Source organism: Prosopis cineraria, unplaced genomic scaffold (genome assembly GCF_029017545.1).
Source record: "Prosopis cineraria cultivar Desert tree isolate PC_DT_omini unplaced genomic scaffold, ASM2901754v1 PC1, whole genome shotgun sequence".
In the NCBI taxonomy this organism is placed as follows: Eukaryota; Viridiplantae; Streptophyta; class Magnoliopsida; order Fabales; family Fabaceae; genus Prosopis; species Prosopis cineraria.
The window spans coordinates 53,444,525-53,467,461 of NW_026555332.1; the positions used below are offsets into that span (position 1 = coordinate 53,444,525).

Sequence of the window (22,937 nt, forward strand, 5' to 3'; positions counted from 1 at the left end):
AATCTAAATTAAAATTTTCAATTTGGAATATAATTATTGAGATTAGTTAATTTTTTAAAATAGTCATTGAGAAGGGATAGAAGAAATAGATATATAAATAATAATAGCTACAAGGTGCCTAGTGGGGTGATTATTAAGAGGAGGATATCATACAGAAATGAGCAATGAAGGTGGGTAGCTAGTTGGGAGGAAGAAAGGAGGAAGAGGAGAGGAAGTTAACAGGAGACAAGAGAGAGAGTCCGAAATAGGCAAAGAAGGCCAAATAAGAGAACAAGAGCGAGACAACGTTTAATCTGCAGAACTTGGGCACACTATCGCATGTCGCTCCCCACCCCATATGCGACTCTCCGTACTGCCCCACATATCCTATCGCCGTTCCCGCCGCACACCCTCCCATCATCAGCGCCATCATCACCTGCATCGTTACCCACCAAATCCTTTTCTTTTTATCTCTCTTAAATACCATCATCACTCTTTCATACTCGCACGCACACACATCGTTAACTTACACTATCATGCAGAAACAGCAAGAAACAGTAGTGTCTGCGTTGTGGTATTGCCTTGCGTTTCTCCAGATGGACAACCAGAATCAGTGTGACCACGGATGAGGCGCAGACTATAGCATCCGCAGCGACCAGGAATCTGTTGGGGGGAAAAAAGGAGCAAGTTTTTAACAGATTAAATGAGGACAAAACTTCCTTTGTTTATATCTGTATAATTAAAAATGATACTTGAAGGCAGAAGAGTAATAAAAGTGAGCTTGGAACTCCATCATGAAGACTGTGACGGTTTGGTGGTTGGTGACCAAGATTGCAATGGAAACTGCAGTGAACAAAACAGCTAGGCCTCTGAGGATGTGCTGGACCTTGAAGAAAGTCAGGTTTTGTGGTGTTGGTGGGGTTGGGCTTGACGCAGGGTCCACCATGAATGAATCAGCTTTCTGCTTATCAGCCATATTCTGCTGCTGAGATCTCCAAGATATGGACCGGACAGGTATAGCGAAGGAAAGAAAACATGAAAGAGAATGTCGAAGCAGGGCACAAGAATGGAGCAAGAGCTCCTGGTTTTATAGCAAGAAGCGAGAACAGGGCTGAGCAGAGAGGGGTTGCTACTATCCATGACTGTGGGGCCAATTACTCCAATACATGAAAGCAAGATGACAGGAGAAAAATATAAATTATTTTCTGAGAGGTTGGTTATTTAAAATTATAAGATTTTTAGTATTTTAATATATAATTAATGTCATTTTTTAAGATTATCTACAATAAATAAATTGCTTTACATTTATTTTAAAGTAAAATTTTTATTAAATAAAAATAAAAATACAGTATTAATTTAAAGATAATTAACTATGTCATTAGGAAGTCAAATTTGTTTAAAAATGTTTTATTTTTATTTTTATTTTTTTACTGAAAGGAGCGTATATTATCATGCAAAAATTGCAAGTTCCAAGTTTGGCATTATGCAAAAAAGATGGGGGCAGCCTATCTGTATGCATTGCTTGTAAGCCTCAATTCACTCCAACGCCTAAACACGCATGCTTACGTGTAGAGGGATCTACCTCTTACGCTCTTGTCGTTGTGTTAATTTGAAGATAAACAAAAATATTTGTTCGTGTTAATTATCAAACGATACATATCTGATTGCTCTTTACGATCAATTTTGACTGGTAGACTAGAGCTAGACTATGCGTTGCCAATAATTTAGTGCGATTGACATTTGAGACTCTCGAAACTCAGGGCTGGTGCAGCCCATGCGTAGCATTTTGGATCCCATTCATTACGTGCCTAACGCAGTAACTTGTTATAGCTTTAGTAATGAGATTGTCAACCAAAAATGAAAGGTGAAAAGAGCCGGTAGTATTTATAATTACAATGTTGAAGTCAGCGATATTGATGTGATGTATACTTGCCACCAACAATGCATATCCTCACACTTTAATGTAGAATTTGACTGCCTCGACTTGCTCACATTTAATTTCTAGTGGAGGGTTTTTTTTTTTTTTTTTTTAGTATAAAGACACGGTAAACCGTGTAAGATAACCAAAATTAAATTATATTAGAAGTCACAAGGTTTTTATAATCAACAGGTGGACTGTCAAATAAGTTAATATAAAAATTCTCAATTAATGCTTTGCGGATCATTACATTGATGCATTTATTAACTTTTTTATAGATATGATTAAAAATAATCTCTCAATCTTGCACGGTAAAATTTTTGATGTTTCTCTAGTAGTTGAGAAAGTTCAATTAACCCTGTAAGGCCAATTTGACCATACAATACCATAATTATTTCATACCAGGTAGGAACTACTTCACCTGTCAATAATACAAATTAATTGGCCCCTCCCACTTTACTGGCTTACTAAACCTTGCCCTTCTAGAAGATTTTTTTTTTTTTTATTGAAGTTTCTTAAAATGTGTGTTAAAGATGGTCTCCCGGTCAAGTCCATTATTTAAAATTTTTGAGGTGGCAAATTTCTATTTAGTATTTTCGTTTGCGTCACCATATGGATTTTGAATGCGGAGAATTAAAGTGTTTTTTTAATGAGCGAGAAAAAAAAAGGGGGGAGAGACCAGTCACCATAAAATGGATGCAAAAGAAAATGATTATTCAACAATTGCGAATGACAAATGCCAACGAACCATTTTAGATGTTCTCATTTTTCTTTTTTTTAAAGGATGAAAAAGACAGAAGATTGCTGGCCCAAAAAACAGACAACCTAGTATTTTCATATGACTGTCAGTTACAGGTCTGGGGAAAAAAATATAGTAACAGCATGTAAGATAAATGGACATGAAAATTAAAAAATTGAAAATCCATTCTATTGAGAATGGCCTCAAGAGGGCGAGGCTTTTATATACTTCTTCCCTTGTGTTCGTGATTGGATAATAAATATCAAACATGTCAGAGATATTAAGTCTCAATAGATAATAAAAAAGATTTTAATTTTCTTACCACAATTTACTCGAATGTAAAAGGATACAAAGTTTTGTAGAATAAACGTATGATTTTATTGAAGTGTAAACAAACTAAAAACTAAAAACTGAAAAGGACTTATGAATTTAAAATGTGTGAGTCTTGATAGAGTATTGACTAGCCTTCTCTATTTTTTCTTCTTTCTATTTATAGTGTCAAATAGCAGAAGTCTTTTCCTTGAGATTTAATACGTTTTGCCGAAAAATTAAGAATCTCGTGAAACTTATGGCACGGTCTCTTCATTTTGATAACTAGCCTGTTTCACCGAACTACTTGGGCGTAAATTTTGGCATTATTTAGGATCGTGTTTTCATGCTAATGGTATAATATTTGTAGCTGATGAGATTTCGACGTATTTACTTATTGTGGACTTTATTGAACTTCGGGGCCAGCCCTTTTGTTTATATTGGGCTTGACGCTTCGATTATTCAGCCCAACTAACCTAGTGATCTATTTGAGCGACGTTTCATATTTAGCCCAAACACCTTCAAAATATATAAAATAATTTTAACTAAATTTCACCCTTCAATAAAGTAGTTATTTACTTTTTAACTAACTCTATTTTTTTATATTTTTTTTATTTTACCCTACAATAAATATAAAATCATTTATCAATAGGAGTACTTAAAAAAAGATAATAATTACAACTTAAAAAACTAAAAATATTTTATATTTTTTAACATCCAACTCCTCAAAAGATGCCTTATATTTTTTAACAGAAGGAGTATCTTCTTATTTTAATATTTTATAATAAATTATAATTTGATCGATAAATTTTGATACGTTACTTACCTGCAGCCTCTAAGTCTTCCAACAAGATTCTTGGGATTTCTTCAAATAGAATCGTGCTTTTTCTCAGTCGCTAGTGACTAATTATTTATGTAATCAAAAGACTTGGAGCAATAACTAGTAAAGTACCAATTTTTTTTTTTTTGGGTAAAATCTAACTAACGCGTTTATTTCAACGCTGCAAGCAATTTCTAGTTTGATCACGTGCAGTGGCATCATAATGGATGGACGCTAATCCGCTTTTTCTTTAAAAGCCTGATATTGACAATTTGACGCTCTGGAGTTCTCGATGACTTGTCTTTGGCCCAAGCAAATGAAAAAAAAAAAAACATCTTTCTTTGCAAAGCCGGCTATTTTCTTTCTGTCTCTTTCAATAACATGAAATGAGTTAGTATTCATAATAGAACTAAGCTAGGCCCATGGGCAAATAGCCCGGCCCGTATACCGCCATAATTAATGAAGCTAGTTAAGTTGTTTACGATACAACTCAATTTCCCTACATAAATTTTCTAGCCCATCACTCAACCGCGTCAATTAAGTATGCTTTTGCTTATTAACACTTCTAACAGCAATTGCAGAACTTGCATCAACCAGAATTGAATCTAGTAGAAAGGATTAGTTTCTTGAAATGTTATAAACTAATGTTTGAATTCCTGTTAAAAAAAATGTTATATGTAGTACTTAATCATGTATCATATAAAATTGCTTTCAATAAAATGATATATGTGAGCGATAAAAAAATTACGAAACTTTTTTTTATTGTCTTTTTTCTTTTTGTTTTTAAAAGATCATAGCTGGCACAAACATAGACAATGTACTAATGAATGGTTTGTATTTTTGAACTCATCAAGATCTACGATACAAGAAGTTAAAAAACGTAGACAATGGACTTCAGGGAAAAAAATGGGCCATATGTGATGAAAAGTACCTTGATTATCAACCACATACATTTGAACTTGTTTGAGTTTAAACTCATGGGTATTCTGTAAAAAGTCAATATTTGCTGTAGTGCCGCAACAAAATTTATGAGATCTTAGAAGGACATAGCTTTTGTTAGAATAAAAATTCCACCAAAGTTAACATTTACTTCGATTCATTTAGCATGACTACAGCTAGAACCACCCTCTTCTCAAAATACTATAAAGGATAAGGGATTTAATCATGAGAAATTAGATTGTTACTTTAAAATATATTTTTAGATAAGCAAATAGATCCACACACATTAGCTTGCTTGTCATGCACCAAATGATAATTTAGACACCATAATTTTTATAAACCGTCTTTAGAGTGTAGAAGCATTATTTGCTTTGACATTGACTAATTGTTTCCCTAGCATGATTTTTTTCCATGATTTTGTATTAAAAAAAGCAGAGACCTTGTATTAAAAAATAAGATAAAAATGCAAGTTTAGCCATGATTTATTTTCCAATGAACATTTAGTATGATATATTATGAAGTTGTGGAAAATAAATGATCAACCATTTAAAATGGAGTGTCAAGCACCTCTTATTAAATTTGAACAAATAGACGTCTATTTTTCTTAGGGAGCCCACATTTGGTTACATTCTCTCTCTAACCTTCTTTTCAAATATCTCTTTCACCCTCTGGGCACACCATGAAAGATGCCACCGAGCTTCTTTCATAGTGTGTATCTAAGCTTCAATGCCACTCACACGAATCATGTCCTTTACTCGGTTGCAGTTGATAGTGCTAGCCAACATGGTGGTGTTGGAAGCCTCAAACGAGGATGTGGTGGTTATGGTCAAGATAAATACAGAGTAGGCCAATCTTGTGCTTGAGCTACAAAAGGAGAATCAATAGATGAGAATACATCTTGCAAAGCTCTAATAGAAACAAATGATTCTCTAAGCATAGTTCGTGGCTGCAAACACCTTTCCAACACCACCTCTTGCAACATCATCAATCATGAATCCTCCAACTTTTGCATAACCAAACTAGAAATGAAGGCCCACAACAATCTCTCTGTTTTCTGCCGCATGTTTCATCCTAGAGACTAAGAAGAAAGCAACCATGGTAGTAGTTGTAAAGGCACTTGAAAGTACTATGATAAAACTAGAGGCTGAGATTGAGATTGAAGAAAGATTATGGTTTGCAATTGAAGTAAAAAGATGATTTGATTCATGAGCTTTATCAGAAAGTGGATAGGAAGAGGATGGTGATTAGGAGTAGATTAAAGACCAAGGAGATTAATACTAGTAAGCTAAAAAGGCGGAGCCATTGGTTTGAATCTCTAGTAGTATTCTCATGGGGTTTTGATGAAGAGCAAGGTAGGAGAGAGGGTTCATGGCATGTCGAGAGGGTGAGAGAATGTAAACAAGTGTGGGCCTCGCAATTCAAAATAGACAGACATTTGTTAAAAATAAACAGTAGGCGATAGGCGCTCTATTTTAAATAGTTGATGACTTATTTTACACTACATCATAGTACAACATGCTAGATGCTTCTAAGAAAATAGTTCGTAACTAAATTGACATCTTTATCCTAAAAAATAAGAAAGAAAAAGAAGACAAAATGCCTAAAAAAATTTATATTAAGGTTGATCATTTTATTGGCACAATTTAAATTCAAAGAAACCTGCCCATCACTTCATTTGTTATAAATTTAACATATGATTTATAGTAGAATGGGTAATATGAGAGAGATAGGCTTATTCAGATCAGACTTCAAATACATGCACTTATAGAAAAGTCCACATGGCTAAGCTTATTTGAGCTGATCCGAATATTTGAAACTTTTTTAAAACATTTTTTTCACTTTTTTTAACCAATTTCAATTTTTAACTTAAAAATATCTCTTTTCCAAAATAATAAAAACACAACAACACACTAGATATAAATTTAGAAAGTTAATTACTTAATTTAGGTTAAATGTGCAAATTTGGCCCTCAATTATTTTTCTAAAAGCACTAAATAGCTTACACTGTAAGGTGGCACGAGATAATTTCTTAACTTTAAAAACAAAACATCTAACAGCTTTTGTTAATTTTTGGTTGACAAATGTTAATTTTTCATGTAGGGCCTCACAAATTTTTGATTGAATTGGCTCATTAAAAACTATTCAATCAAACCAAATAGAGCTTTAGTGTTGTGTTTTGTGGTATAATCATTATATTTTTTTTTTAAATACCCTTGTTAATAAATTATTTTGTATTTATTTTAAAATAAAATATTTTATTAAACAGAAATAAATATAAAAAAATGATGTTAATTTAAAAATAAATAATTATTTTATTATAGGGTAAGATTTAATTAAAAATAATTTATATTTTTTTACAGCGGCAGTTCATATTTTTTACTACATGTAACAGGACATACAAAGCAATTAGAGCATTTTTACTGCATTCATTCAGCATCCAAACTTCAAAGTAACGAAGAACGAAGCAATTAGACAAAGCAGATTTCAATATTTCATATTTTCATTCAGCATTCAAAGCAATTAGACAAAGCATCTAGCAGACACACCTCCTTACAAAACACCAGCAGCAGATTTCAATATTTCATTCAGCATTCAGATAGGATAAAATCAAAAATGGAAGAACGAACGCAATTTTGAAGTTTGAACTTACAGGACGCTAGAGATGAGAACGAATGCAGAGGAAATGTCTGACTCTGGAATTTGGACCTGAGCTTGCGCGTTCTTGCTTCTTACTCAGATCTGATTATACGAAGTCTGAACCCAGCTAGCAGCTTCAAGTGAAGAAAGAAAGGAGGACGAAGATGGAAGAAGACTGAGCGTGAGGCTGTGAGTGTCGAGCGTCGTCGTTTTCCGAGCGGAGAAGACAGTCGCCGTTGCCTCTGTCGAAGAAGGGAGGAGGAGAAGACGGACGAGAAGGCGAGAGGCAGATGTGCAGTCGCGTAGAGCCGAGAGAAGGGTTTCCGGGTTCGAAGTCGCGCGCACACGAGGCGCGAGCCAGTTAATTTTTTTTTTTTTTTTTGCCAGTTAATTACTTCAAGTTAGCCAGCCTTCACTCGATTTTAGTTTTTATTAAAAAAAAAATTAAGTGTAGGTGATCAAGCCAAGCAGGGCCATTGTTTTGAGCTTGTTTGCATAGCCCAAATAAGTTCTGAGGGTTGCCCCTCCTAAAATCTTAAGTGAAACCTTAACATTTTTAAACTTATTCAAGTTAAGCTTGAATTATAATATGCTTGAATTATAATATATTGCTTAGCTTCTTCACTCAATAGGTGTGCTTGTTTCGTAACATATGTAATTTATGGGACGTGATCTCTCCTTTTCTTTTAATTTTCTCAGTTTCTTTTTCATTATCATCGCATTAAAGCTTTTCAATGATTTAAATTTAATTTTTTCAAAATTATTTATTTTAATTTTATATAAACATGTAAATAAAATATTATAGTTTTAAATTATTTAAATTAAAATTTAATAATTTAAATTTATTTATGAATTTTTGTATAAATTTAAATCTAAATCGTTGAAATTGAAGGGGGGGGGGGAGAGGAAACCCCTTTCCCAAAATTTACAGGAAACAACTAAAAGACCCCACTTTTCCTTTGATGAATAAAACCGGACGCTCATGCTGGGACTGGTAATGTTATTGTTAAGTATCAACGTCGAGATCAGAGTTTGGGAAATTGATTCTTGGTTCGTTGGAAAGACATATAACGACGCGGAGGATTTTAAAATCTGAAAAATTGAAGTAAGAAGAAACTAATCCCTGCACTGATGTTATGAGATATTTTGAGAAATTAATTTTTATTGTCGATAAAGTATATATTTATGTGTGGAATTGACCTATTAAGACGAATCGGCTGGTCCCCGAGTTCGTCCTAATACGCATTCCGTGCTCATGAGTCTGATGTGCATGGTGTGCTCATCACACAAAGGTGATTCTAGCTCTCTCTCTCTCTTTTTTAATTAACTCTACCCTTAATTTTAAATAAATTTTTAAATATTTTAAATATTATATTTGTGAAAATAAAAATTATAAAAAATTATTATTAAATTTTAAGTGTCTAAAATATGTCAAGATAGTTAATTTGTAAAAATTTAAAAAAATATATTAAATTAAATCATTCAAATTATATTTAGAGTGTTTAGAACATATCTGAATAATCAATGTATAAAAGATATAAAAAAATTATATTAACTTAGGTAATTTAAATTAAATCTGAACTAATAAGATTGATTATCAATAGATTTACTAAAAATTTAATTTTTTATGCATTTTTATTTTGATTAATATAGAATAAAAATAAAAATTTAATAATGTGTATAATAGTGCTCAAGAACATTCCAAATTTAATATTCAATTTTTCATAATTTTTATCTTTAAAAATATAATATTTAAAATATTTAAAAATTAATTTAAAATTAAAGACATAAATTATTTTGAGATAAAATGAAAAGTGAAGATTAGCTTTCAGGGTGATGAGCAGCGAATCCGGGCCCATCCCGCGTTGACACGGCTGAGTATAGATATTTAATTACATAATCTATATTTAATTTTTAAACAGTTTCACTCTATTGTATATTATAAAGCTCCTTCTAGCTCTGTTTGATAAACTCTAGAATAATTATCATATGATTAATTAGCTGTACTCCGATCCGTGCTTCAGACGCATTTTTCGAATCTGGAAGAACAGAGCCATGGCGGCCTCTGCGGTTTCTGTACTCCCGGGCGGTTGTCCACCGTGGCTGCGGCGCGAGTCGAGGTCACCGTCGGGGAGTCTGAAGTCGAACCGGATGCCGTATAAAAATTGGAGAATGGCGGTGTCGGTTGAAGAGGCCAGCCGGTCGACGGCGAGGGGGGTGCTTGAGAAGCGGGAAGAAGCAGAGGGAATGAAGATGGAAGGGGCGGCGGTGAAGGAAGGGAGTGAATGGTGGGAGGAGGCGGAGGAGGAAGGGAAAGGATGGAAGGCGTACTTAGAGGAATCGAAGGAGATGATCAGGCCTGACGGTGGACCGCCTCGCTGGTTTTCGCCGTCGGTCGGCGCTTTCCGATTCAACAGTTCTCCACTTCTGCTCTTCCTTCCTGGTTAGTGCTCACTGGGTCTCGGGGTGAGGATTCACTCCTTTTCCCCTCCAATCCTCTCTCCATTCTTTTTCTTTTTTAATCATAAGATTATAATTCAAAAATATAAATTTAATCTTTTATAAAATTATTAATATAAAATAGTTTAAAAACTTTAAAAGCATAGTAAATACAAATTAAAAAAATATTTTTTTAAAAAAATCAAATTTCAACTGCTCAAAATATTAATCTTATTATTTAAAAAAAAAAAAGGCGAAGAGATGGAAAGTAAAGAGGAGAGGATCTCTTCCCCTGGGGCTCACCTCCTCTGTCAACTTTTCAATCAATTCTACTACTTATTTGTTGATTTCTATTAAACGTAGAATTATCTTGCGATTTAATTTGATTTTAAATATCTTAATTTTAGTTATTCTCCTGTTTTTATTCTTTTAGAACATTTTAAATTTCAATTTTTAAGTATAAGAAAATTATGCTTGTTTGCTTTCGTTATCTCATGAGTTTTTTTTTTCCCACAGTGTCTACGAAATTTTAAAATGTAAATGCTGCCTATTACGATTTATAAATAGAAAGAAATTAAGGTCTAGTACTTTACTTCGAACAAATTCGCAATCTGAGTTGAATTTTAAAAAAGAATTGCAGACAAATTTTGTCGTTTTTTCTCGGGGGCCAAAAAAACCAGCTTGATATACTATATCGCACATTGTTACTATTCCTGTATCATTATGATGCACCAATCAGGGTCAAACTTTCAAAGAAAGGTGGGCGGCTGTTCCGGGGTAACTGCGATTTGTAAGGGTTACAATCTACAATGATAGTAATTAGCAATCCAATAATAAAAGACCTGTAACTGGGCATAGGTTTTTTTAAGAGAGAATCTCACTTTGAGCCTTCAAATTATAAAAAATGTATCTTTAAGGCCTAATAAATTTTGAACACACACTACAAGTCTAAGAGTTCTTCTTAAAAATTTTGTCAATAAAATGTCTATATATATAACACAATTTTCACAAATCTTCAATATAATGTTTATGAATACACATTACATTTAGTGAATATTAACTTGAACTATTTTGTTTTGATGAAAGTATGTTGTTTATTATGAATTTTATGTTATACAAATGTTGTAGATCTATATATGTTTATCTTATTGAGAATTGATAGATATTGTGTTATTTATTATTTGTTTGCCTGTATATTTCATTTCAAGTCAAATCATATTTACTAGATATGTTTTGCATTCATAAACATTATATTAAGGATTTGTAGATATCATACTGGGCATTCATGAATATTCTTTTGAGACAAAGGCAAATGCATCTTTTTATTTATAAAAAAATTTGTTAGAATAGCTTTGAGACTGCAGTACATTTTCAAAATTTATTAAATTTTAAATGCAAATTTTTCGAGATTCTTCCTTTTTTTAAGTCAAGGTGAGGGTCCTCTTCCAGATCATGGTTATGATTATGACCAGGAAACACCTTATTTTAGGAGAAAAGATCAAGGTTTAAATAAAAAAATTATGTATAAGTTCGGTGGAGCAATATTTAACAATAAATCTTATGAAATTTAAAACCACAAATTTAAATGTAAATTAAAATTAAATTACAAAGACAATAATACCTTTATTAAGCATATATTATATCCATTAAATAATTAATTTATAACTACTTTATCAATAATTTATAATTATAATTTTAACTTTTTACAATTATAATTTCACATATCTAATAATTAAACCATCATGTATTATTAACAAAGTTTAATATCAATTATTTACAACTACTTTATTAGTAATTTATAACTATACTTTTAAATTTTTACAATTGTAATTTCACATATTCAATAGTTAAATTAATTATTTTAATTATTAGATAGATGAAGTTATAGTTGTAAAAAATTAAAGTTATAATTATAAAATACTGATGAAACATTGTAAATTATTTGATTGATATACTATATATAAGTTTAATAGGGATATTATTATCTTTTTATATTAATTTTAAATTATACTCAGGTCTCAAAAAATCTAATTATAATTATTAAATTTTATGATATTTGGTTGCAAACAAATTTATTTTACGGGATTTATATGTAATTTTTTCTTTTAAATATTGGTCATTTGGCATAAGTTTTAGGGCTATTTATTTTTTTAAAAAAATATCTAATTTTTAAACACGTCTTTAATACTAAAAGACGTACTTAACCAACTTCACATTTGTTAAAAAATTTAGTTATATAATTAAAATTGTTAAAAAATGTGTAAATTTTCAATTTTACATTTCTTTATAATTAATAACCATATTAAGTTATTGTATAGGTAATAAATAAATAAATAATATAATTGAAAAAAATATTTAATTTTTTATAGAAAAAAAAAGTCAAGTCACTTTTATGAGATTTTATTCAGCTTTAATTACACGAGAAGATAACTTTTACACACACACTCTAGTGTATCACGTTATTCATATTTATAATTTTCTGATTTAAAAATTTAAAGGTTACGGGGATAAACTTTTCTTACCATTTTGGATGATGTGATATATATTCAATAAAAGTTAGTAATTTTTTTCTAATTAAATGAAAAAAATATTATGACTCTTTCGTCGTAAGTTGACGTCGAAGACCCATTTTATCTTTTTAAATTGTGTGGCACTGGAACGTTTATTTATTTTATTTTTATTCGGGACCTAGTGTGGTGTAACGTTGATCAAACGTGGCTTTTGAGGATCCATAGAAGTCATGGCCGAAAAGAAGGATGTATAAAAGTATATTTTGATTTTTTTTTAGGTCTATTTTGATTGGCCTACTCAAGACTTTTCTATAAATATTAAACTATATCAAAGATAATCTTTAAATCCTTATCTGTTTGATATAGTTTTAGATATTTTAACTGAGCATATTTAAGAGAAAATTTCTAAATGTATGCTTTTTGTGGATGATATAATTTTTATTGTGAGATAAGAGAAGAGATTAATTGTAAACTTAAGTTATGAAAAAGAATATTGGAGTTAAAAGGTTTTCGCGTGAGTAAAAGTAAAACGGAATATTTACATTTTAATTTTAATAAGAAGTTAGAGAGTAATAATTTAGAAGTAAAATTAGATGATCAGATCATATCTCAAGTTGAAAAATTTAGATATTTGGGAGTGATTATTTAACGCAATGAGAAAATTGATGGAGATATTGCACATTGGATATAAGTTGGGTGGTTTAATTGGAGAAAAAGGTTAAAGAAGTTATTTACAATCGTAAGGTACTTAATAAACTTAAAGAAAGTTTTGTCAAATTGCTATAAGATCAATAATATTATATGATAGTGAATGGTAGGCTTTAACAGGATAACAAGAGCATAAAATTAGAATAGCAGATATGAAAATATCGAGATAGATGTGTAGATATACATGTAAAGACAAAATTCAAAATGAATGAATACGGGAAAAAGTAACCATTGCACCTATTGAAGGAAAAATGATAAAAAATCATTTGAGATGGTTTGGACATGTATAAAAAAGATCACGGAAGGCACCTATGAGAAGAGTGAAAGAGATGATTTTGAGCCTTGTTATGAAGGATAGATAAAGGCTAAAGAAAATACTTTTAAAAGTTGTTGAGTGAGATCTTTTGATTAATAATATTTCTAAAAATTTAATAAATTATAGAACATAATGATGTTATATAATCTATGTAGTCGACCCCACTTAGTGGGATAAGACTTATTGTTGTTGTTTTTATCTTGATTTAGTCTAATATATAGATTAAATTAAAGAAAGACATTTAGTTGAACTTTGCTCATTCCATTTATTTTTCAGTTGTTATTTATTACAATGACAATTGAAGACCTATAAAAAAATTAATGCAAAATAAAGACCTTTGAGTTATAAATTGTGATGTTTGAGTTGTAAATTTTTTTTGTTTCAATTGTAAAAGGTCTTTGATATTTTTCAAACGTGGCTTTTGAGGACCCGCGGAGGTCATGGCCTAAAAGAAGGACGCATAAAAGTCTATTTTGGTGTAGTTTAATATAAAAATTAGATTAAAGATATTTTGTTGAACTTTATGCATATTCGATTTAAGCATCATCATTCATCAGCGGATACATATAAATACGACATTTGTTAAAGCAACAATGGTCTAAAAATTGTTGGTTATGTATCTCAATCGTTTCTTTTAATATGAAATGAATAACCCAGTGAATTGTCTGTGAAAAATACTATAACCACAAATATGCACAATCTGATATATGTGTGTGTTTTTAATTTTTAGACTCAATCATTACGTTATAAATTATTATTGCATTGATCTTTTTTTCTGTGTGCGTACATGATATAGATTTCTTTTACATATCGTATCATTTTACAAGTGTTCACTATTATCCATCCACTTTAATGAGAATCACAATGTGGAGGGGATCCATTCTTCATTTTTATGCTCTAATTTATAAATTATGACAAAATGGTATTCATAAAAGTATACTTCGGTCACATTTATTTCAGGGATTGATGGCGTCGGACTTGGACTGATTTCAAGTCATAAGAAGCTGGCGAGGTATGCATTCGCTCGGTGTTCACGCCTTGCTCTCAAAACTCATGTTAGGGATGCACTTTATAATTCACCACACAAATAATTGGATGCCAATTGGTTTCTGCTCGCTTGATGTCACTCTAACAATGTTATTAATATTAACTGTTTGCAAGAAAAAGAGATAATTTGTTGACTGGTATGTGACAAATACTCTTTCTTTTTCCTTGAATGAAGGATTTTTGATCTTTGGTGCTTGCATATTCCGGTTGTGGATCGAACACCATTTACAGGTCCTTCTCTTCCTCGTGTCTCTTTCATAACATATCATATGCGTGCACGGTGAACGCTGAAACAACGATTACCTGATGCTTTAGCAACGCTGAGGAATAAGCTTCGTAATGAACTTAATAGAAAATGGCGGAGAATGTTGATTGCATTGAGTAATGAATATCTCTTTTCCCTTCATGAATTGATATAAAGCGAACAATGGTCATAGCATGTCGTTTTTCACTGACTTTGCTTCTGGCTGAATAAGATGTATTCTGCGATAATATATATTTGTCCCGATTCCTCGTTGGTTAATGCAGAGCTTGTGAAGATGGTTGAGAGAACTGTTAGGTCAGAGAACCAACGCTGGCCAAAAAGACCCATATACCTTGTTGGAGATTCCGTCGGAGCATGCCTTGCCCTGGCTGTTGTTGCCCGTAACCCTGATATTGATCTGGTATTGATTTTGGCCAACCCAGGTAAATTTAAACTTCCAACTTTCACTATGTTTTAGTCTTTCCGATTTTATTAATTACGGGCACGGAATAGTTAAATTAAGATAATTCAACATCATAAGCATGAATGGACACAGGAAATGCTGAGTAAGTTGCATGGTGAATTGTAGTTCTATTGTGGTGAATGTATCCCATTTGTTGTAAATGGTATTGTGTTGAGCCAAAGTTTTGGAAGTCAAGTATTACGTGAATGTTTCTGCTGCACAGTACATGTCCATGAATTGATGATGTCCCTGTTCCTCACCCAAATTGCTCATTTTGGCAGCTACTTCATTCGGCAGCTCACAGTTACAACTCCTAACCCCATTGTTGGAAGCTATGCCTAGCCAGCTATCTCCTGGCCTGCCTTATTTTCTCGGTTTGATGGCAGGTTTGGTTTTCTTGCTTCTCAAGTTACAGTATTTGTGCTAGTGTTGTGGGTCTGTTTTCTATCCCGAAACCTATACATACGTTGAAATGCAGGACAGGAGAAAATCTGAATATTAAAAGTATCATTTGATGATCCCCGAGCACTAAAATTTTTTTCAAGGCAAATGCATTTACCATAGATGAAGTACCAACATGGTGTCTTTCTCTTTAACCAAATTAAGAAAAATTGTCTTTCTCCATTTATGCCTTCAGCAATTCTACTTTAGGTGATCCTCTGAGGATGATATTGGATAACGCGTTGAAAGGACTTTCCCTAGAAAACACAGCTAGAGAGCTAACGGACGATCTCAGTACTTTGTCATCATTTCTCCCTGTAAGGTTCAACTATATCTTTGTTTTGGTTCTCAAAATAGTGAGGTTCCTAACACCAGCGTGACACAGCTTATCCTAGATTTGAATATGCGATGGTTTTTCCATTAGCATTATGGCATTGCCAAAATTGGATGGCTCAGTTCTTTCTCGTTATGGTAGTTATTAAAGAGATCATTATGCTGGATTTGAAAAAAAGGACATGGACGAGTGAGATGACTGCCTTAAGTTTTCCTTTTAGTTTGTTCCTGTTCTGAAAATCTATTGTTGATGGGAGTTTTCAGGTTCTTGCGGATATACTACCAAGAGAAACATTTCAATGGAAACTAGAGATGCTCAAGTCAGCTTCTGTATATGCCAATTCACGCCTTCATAATGTCAAAGCTCAGACTTTGATACTTTGCAGGTCCGTACACTGGGACATTGTCCATTCCTGTAGCTATGGGACTATGGGTCATATTGTGGAATCATGTATAATTTGTTAACTTGTTAATATTTAGCTTCTTGTCAGGTTGAGGAATTTGCTTTATAATGAAATAAATAAAATGTCAAACGATCTTGGAACAAGGAATTGCTTGATTTTTTCCACTTTCCCTTCTTGACCATTATTTTTTTGGTGGAAGCAGCTGCTAGAAGTCAAGCTGCAACGAGGGAAATCCTTTAACTGAAAAATCTATCATTATCTCTGATGATTTCTTTAATCTACATGGAACGTTAGGCTGAGTTTTAATATATTACCCTTTTTAGCGGAAGGGATCAATTGCTACCCAGTCAACAGGAAGGCGAAAGACTTCGTCGATTACTGCCAAATTGTGAACTTCGTAAATTTGATGACAGTGGTCATTTCCTTTTCCTGGTACAATTCTCTCTAGTCTTCACTTCAAATTTTCTGTGTGACTTATGTTTGTCGTTATGCGCACATTCGGAGTATGATCGTCTAAATTTAAAAAATACATATATTTTCAGCCTCGTGTCTTTTGAATTATGAAGACCTTAGTTAAGATGGTTCTTTTCTCCTCCGGTTTCAGGATGACAACATTGACTTGCTAACCATCATCAAGAAAACTTCTTACTATCGCCGCGGCAAGTGTCACGACTATGCTTCAGATTTTGTACCGCCAACACGCAAGGAAATAGAAAAAGTACTTGAAGAAAACAGGTGTGTGTCGCGCGATATTCTTGCAACTTATCCACGGATTGGCATCTTGGTTTAGAATAACACCTGTAAAATCAAGGATAATACAGGCTAGAGGAAATTTAGGCGATGTCTGACCTTGACCATCTTTGATTGAATTATAGTGTGGGGGAGATGAATTAATCATTGCCTGCTACCAATTGTACTAATGGTTACAGATTGTTAATTTCCGCCACAAGTGCTGTGATGCTGTCAACGTTGGATGATGGAACGATTGTTAAAGGTCTTGCTGGAGTTCCTTCAGAGGGACCTGTCCTTTTTGTGGGGTACCACATGCTGCTGGGATTGGAAATAGCTCCTCTGGTTTCTCGATTTCTTCATGAAAAAAATATCCTTTTACGAGGGCTGGCACATCCGGTGCTGTTTGCGAGACCAGAAAACGAAAAGTTTCCTGATCCGTCTGAGTTTGATAAATTCAGGCTGATGGGTGCAGTTCCAGTTGCAGCATCTAACTTCTTCAAGCTTTTCGCGTCCAAGTCCCATATCCTACTGTACCCTGGAGGGATGCGCGAAGCTCTTCATCGGAAGGTAATTTCCAATGGTTAAACCTGTTCCATTGGAAAGTTTTAACTCTCAAGTCTCAACAGTTGCACTCAATAATGAGTCATGCTTGAAACACTAGTGTATGTTGGTAATCTCTGGCTTTTGAATTTAACAATTCCAGGGTGAAGAATACAAGTTATTCTGGCCCGAGCAGGCTGAATTTGTGAGGATGGCAGCCAGATTTGGAGCGAAAATTGTGCCTTTTGGTGCTGTCGGGGAAGACGATTTGGCTCAGGTATGTTTTGTTCATATTTGATGTGTGCTTTCCATTTTCAATCACACATTACCTCTGCGAGTCCATTACACTAGCATTTCGCCATACCATGGATTTATGGAATAACGACAGCATGTTGGTTTCAGGTAGTTTTTGATTATGAGGACTTGATGAAGATCCCTTATTTTAGGTCTGATATAGAAACTTTAACGGAACAGGCTGCGAAGTTGAGGTATCTCCATATATATATATATATATATATATTCTTGATTGTAGTTTCCCCTTCTTTTTCTGTCCCTATGCCTTTATATGTAACGTGTGTAATTTTAACACTTTTTTTCCGGTGAAACCAAGGACTGATGCTAGCGGCGAGGTGGCTAATCAGCAAATGCATCTTCCAGGACTTATGCCCAAATTTCCTGGCCGGTTCTATTATTATTTTGGAAAAGCAATTGAAACGGAAGGTAAGCTCGATGCACATTAATTTCACGGCTTGAAATGCCAATAAATTGGAAGAACAAATAATTATTAATGCTGGTGGATTGACTTTTAACACTTTTTGATTGTTGGAAAGGGAGGAGGCATGAATTAAGAGATAGGGACAAGTCTCAAGAACTGTATTTACAAGTGAAGTCTGAGGTTGAGAGATGCATTGCTTATTTGAAGGAGAAAAGAGAAACAGATCCTTACAGAAACATAGTGCCTCGCTTGTTGTACCAGGCCACGCATGGTTTTACATCTGAAGTTCCAACCTTTGAAATTTGATGTTGTTCTGATCAAATGGAAAACTGGGCTTCAAGCCTAATAAGGCATCAGGATCAAGAGATTAATGGGATTTATCATGAAATACTCTTGTATTTTTTTTGGATAAAAAGATCGATTAATTAAAGAGAAAAAAAAAATTACAATGCATGGGGTTTAACAAATGTTTAGGGGTAGGGGGAATTAAAGAAAGAACAATCCCATGTAGTACTAAAGGCTACAGAAGAGAAATGACTAGCTATTTGATGAACATCCTGTACCAGTGCTCGCTAAGAGTGATGTTTTGAATGAAAGCAATGGAAGAATTTCCTCTTGAAACAAAGCATGGAGACTCCTGAGGTATGAAGGGTATTGGCAAGCGAAAAATCCTTAACCCATTGTAAAGCAGCTTTAAGACAAAGTAAGTTGAAACAATTTGGATCAGTGGTCGAGGATCTTTCCAAATAAAAATGTGAATGTTAACCGACTTTAGTGTTAAAAAGAAAAAGATAGAACCTACTCGGTCCCTGTTTAAATTTCCTCATAAGTATATGCCATTGAAATGAAACAGATAAAGTTGGTGGCATATTCAATGCTGGTAACATTATTCCAGTGATTCTCTAATCATCAATAGCCATACGAGTCTGAAGCCATTGACATACTTCCAAAAGATAATAACAATGATCATGAAATTCTTTAACAACCTCATCTAGCGACTGAATCTTACCATGATGAAAAGCAATATTCCTTTTTTGCCAAATCGGATTAAGTAGAATGATGATACTTCTCAGAATAGAATCTTGGCTATCAAAATATAAATATGAAAAGGTAAATGCGATCCACCTAGAAATCCTAATCTCCTCAATTTGTGAGGATTGAATTGACAAAACACCAAACTGGAGTGATTTGACATAAGAACATCTGCAAAAAAGATGATTCGACAATTTTGTGTTTGAGAAACCAGAAACACAATAGGAATGCACATTGAGATGCTGATGTCAAAGAACATCCTCAAGAGATAAAGTAGAATGAACCAACTTCCATGTGAAAAGAAGTTGCATATATGGTAAATTTATCTTCCATAAAAAAGTCCAAAAAGGATCATTAGAACCTAATCTTCTGTCCTGAAAATTAAAACAGTAGCCCCTTTTAACAGTGTAAGAGCCATCAATGTTACATATCCAGATCAATCCATCTAGAGAAGAATAAGTTGCCAAGGGAATCTTCAAAATCTGCTTAACTATGTCTGGACAATAAAGTTGATATAACAACTTCCTATTTCACTTAGTAGTTGACCATACTGAAGATGAATGAACCATAAGATAAAAGACCTTTCTAATATCAAGACTTTGAGATAAAATAGAATTTGAAGGTTTCCACCAGTCATGATCAATAGGAATACATGAACCTAAGCCAACTTGCCATGATAATTGTTTCAAAATTACATCCGAGAATCCAGAATACCTTTCCAAAACCAAGATGCATTGTAAGGTTTCTTGAGCTTGACATTCTTGGAAGAATCAATGTACTTGATCTTCAAAGTATTACCAAGTAAGGAGTTCTCATTAAAAGTCAAAATTTTCCAAATTTGTTTTGCTAGCAAAGCCATATTCATTTGATGAGATGAACGAATTCCAAGACCTCCTTCTTTCAAAAGGGAAAAAAGAGTATCCTTTTTATAAGATGCATTTTTCTCCCTAGATCAAAGCCCCAAAAGAAATCAACCAATTTTAAATCAATCAAGTTGCAAACCTTCTTTGGCAATCTAACATAGGACATGAGGTGAATATTGGTTGCAATTAAAACATATATAATTAAAGTCAGTCTAGAAGCTTGAGACAATAATTTGACCCTCCAAGAGTAGATCCGCCAATCAATAGAGTCCAAAATTTGATAATGAAATGCTCTTGTAAATTCATTTGTTATATTTATCAGGGAAATATCATTTCTTGAATTTAGAGATGCTCTCTTTAATCTAAAATATAAGCATTTTCTTTTAACTAATTATGATTTAAAATATAAGCAACCTAATACCTGTAAATTTTTTTTCACATTTTACCCTTTATATTTATTAATCTAGATATTTTTGTAAGTCTCTCACTCATCATTAAGTGCTTTGGTAAATGGAACTACAAGAAAAAACAAAAATAATTTATATTTTTATTAAAATGATGATTTTATTGACATACAAATTTTTCTTAAAAGTTATTTATATTTTAAACTGGAGGAAGTATTTGGGAATTGTGCGCTCAACGCTAATCCATGTAAGTTTTGTTTATTAACTAGTCCAAGTAAATTTTTGCTCCACAAAAAAAAAAAGAACCAGTCCAACTAAATTGTAACCCCGATAAGTGTGATGTTTTCTGGGCTAGGAAGTGAAAAGCCCATTATAAGAAGAGGTGCGCGCGCATATATAAAATAGATTAATTTATTTATTTAATATCTAAAGTAATAAATTTTACAAAATATTCTAAAATTTAATCTACGAGATGAAGTGTGTGGAAGTAACGCCGAGTAAATGGTGAGGCGTCTCCGAGAAAAATGAGCGAGGTTGTGTGGGCCCAGAATGGAGATAAGTTATAGGTTCATGTCATGCCAAAAACACTGCACAAAACGCCAGACTCAGCACAGCCGCGATGCCAAAAATTGGCACGTACTGGTTTAGTGGTAGACGCAATCATCAGGTGATGAACTTTTTTCCTTTCCCATTTTATCCTCAAGTACTCATCCTCATTTTTTTTTTTAAAAAGGCTTCCCTTGGAGTAGAGAGAGCACGTTGTTTTTGTTTGGACTCACTGATTTTATTTTCTATTTGTAACAGTAAATAATTCTTCAAATTCGTTACTGATATGATTTGGAATTGTTTTTTTCAGACAAAAATAACATAAGCAAATGAATAAAAATGAGATTTAAATTGTTTACATGAAAAGCAACAGAATGCGGTGGATGTTGATTTTTTTTTTTTTTAAATTCACAACAGCAAATAGTTTCGTCAGGCATGACAAAAACTGTTTTTTGTTTCAATTATATGTTCCATTCACCTCTGAACCGGGCCATGTATAACGGTTAGTCTTTTGTTTGATTTGAAATATTGTCATCTTTTGTCTTCGATCCTCAATAAATTAAATGCATTCAGGAAGGTAAGGCAGACGATTTTGAAGCTTATAATAATATACAAATAGTCAAGGTTAAGCTTCTAAACATTTATTGACGTCTGCCCCGAAAAAAAAAATTATTGACGAGTATGGAGTTATAAAAAAAATAATATTAATATATGATGAAATTTTGTTGATATTTTTCTCCCTGTGAGTTGATTGGCGGCAATTATTAATAAATTAACAGAGAAACTGAGACTTGAGCTGCAAGGAGGAACGACATGAAAAGAGAGCGTGGTTGTGTGAAGCCTCAGTTAGGTTCATAATTTGGCTACTATATAGAACAACATGGCAAGGCTGTCATTATTCTTTAGTAAAGAAAGCAGCATATGGTCTCGTCACATTGTGTTTTAAGCAGAGAACCTCTCTCTGGTTGATCTTCAACTCATGCTTATTTCCTTTTGGAGCAAATCAAAGATGATGAAATTGGGTGACACAATTTTCATGAAAAAGGAAAAACGAAAGGAAAGGAAAGTTGAAAGGACAGACAGCAAGAACTGCACTGCAAGTAGCTGGCTACGACGCCTCCGTCCCTCCCATCTATAATGTCCGTATGAAACATCCCTTCACAGAATCAATCAGAAAAGATGATGGACGTGCTTTGCCATCATTCATGCCTCATGCTTCCTCAAACAGTATCACTTCTCTCCCAGGCTTACATCATAGTCACACACATATATCACCCTTAATTTAATTAATTATCTCTCAGAAATTTCGCCTATAAAAATCACTTCATCGACGTTCGAAGAAATTACATTTTCCCTTGAGGCCTGGGAATTTACCCAATGATCGAGATTTAATTAAATGTGTTCACGATATTCCATCGAAGGAGCTTTCCAGAAAAATAAGAGGAAGCGAGAACAAAACGTTTAAACCATTCCGATTGATAAGCATATCAAAATGAATGCCGAGGGTTTCATCATTTATCCTGTTAAGGGCATATCATGTAGGCGAGAAAGTTTGGTAGAGTTTAAGCAGCAGAACCTGTTGTTGAACAAAAAATACGATAGGGTTTTCCAGTACATTAAGGTGATCATAAAAGTGAACGGTCACACTCCCCAGCGAACAAGCTTCGTTCCATTTTGCTACTTTCAACGATGAATACGTACTAAAGATATAAAACGAGAAGATAACGCCGCGAGCGTAACAGAAAAGAGCATCAGCGAGCGATGTGGAGTGGCGAAAAACACAAACTCATAATAAATGTAAAGGAAGAGGAGTCTAAGGAGCAAACTATAGTGAAAACAGAAAAGCTGGAGAATTAAAG

The 22,937-nt window shown here is 33.2% G+C and overlaps 2 protein-coding genes across 2 annotated transcripts; one reads left to right on the top strand and one right to left on the bottom strand.

Moving 5' to 3' along the window:
* Positions 1-77: 77 nt before the first annotated feature.
* LOC129322762 (CASP-like protein 1F2) lies at positions 78-1,045 on the bottom strand. Its single transcript, XM_054969136.1, has 3 exons — positions 732-1,045; positions 510-642; positions 78-415 (listed from the first exon to the last, which is right to left on the bottom strand). The coding sequence occupies exons 1-3, from the start codon at positions 953-955 to the stop codon at positions 179-181; spliced, it is 594 nt and encodes a 197-aa protein (XP_054825111.1). The 5' UTR covers positions 956-1,045; the 3' UTR covers positions 78-178.
* Positions 1,046-9,286: 8,241 nt separating this feature from the next.
* On the top strand, positions 9,287-18,686 carry LOC129319778 (phytyl ester synthase 2, chloroplastic-like). The gene is made up of 14 exons (XM_054964846.1): positions 9,287-9,784; positions 14,275-14,326; positions 14,537-14,592; positions 14,890-15,048; positions 15,350-15,454; positions 15,720-15,826; positions 16,107-16,228; positions 16,570-16,678; positions 16,851-16,981; positions 17,176-17,545; positions 17,682-17,795; positions 17,921-18,006; positions 18,129-18,238; positions 18,349-18,686. The coding sequence occupies exons 1-14, from the start codon at positions 9,397-9,399 to the stop codon at positions 18,537-18,539; spliced, it is 2,100 nt and encodes a 699-aa protein (XP_054820821.1). The 5' UTR covers positions 9,287-9,396; the 3' UTR covers positions 18,540-18,686.
* Positions 18,687-22,937: the final 4,251 nt, after the last annotated feature.

Bases quoted from the DNA above. Each gene is read 5' to 3' on its own strand.
- LOC129322762 (XM_054969136.1), bottom strand. From the start codon at position 955: ATGGCTGATAAGCAGAAAGCTGATTCATTCATGGTGGACCCTGCGTCA. The intron at 643-731 runs GTATCATTTTTA...TCCCCCCAACAG, and splicing joins TATTACTCTTCTGCCTTCAA to ATTCCTGGTCGCTGCGGATG. The intron at 416-509 runs GTAAGTTAACGA...GTAACGATGCAG, and splicing joins TGCTGTTTCTGCATGATAGT to GTGATGATGGCGCTGATGAT.
- LOC129319778 (XM_054964846.1), top strand. From the start codon at position 9,397: ATGGCGGCCTCTGCGGTTTCTGTACTCCCGGGCGGTTGTCCACCGTGG. The intron at 9,785-14,274 runs GTTAGTGCTCAC...CATTTATTTCAG, and splicing joins ACTTCTGCTCTTCCTTCCTG to GGATTGATGGCGTCGGACTT. The intron at 16,229-16,569 runs GTCCGTACACTG...TACCCTTTTTAG, and splicing joins CAGACTTTGATACTTTGCAG to CGGAAGGGATCAATTGCTAC.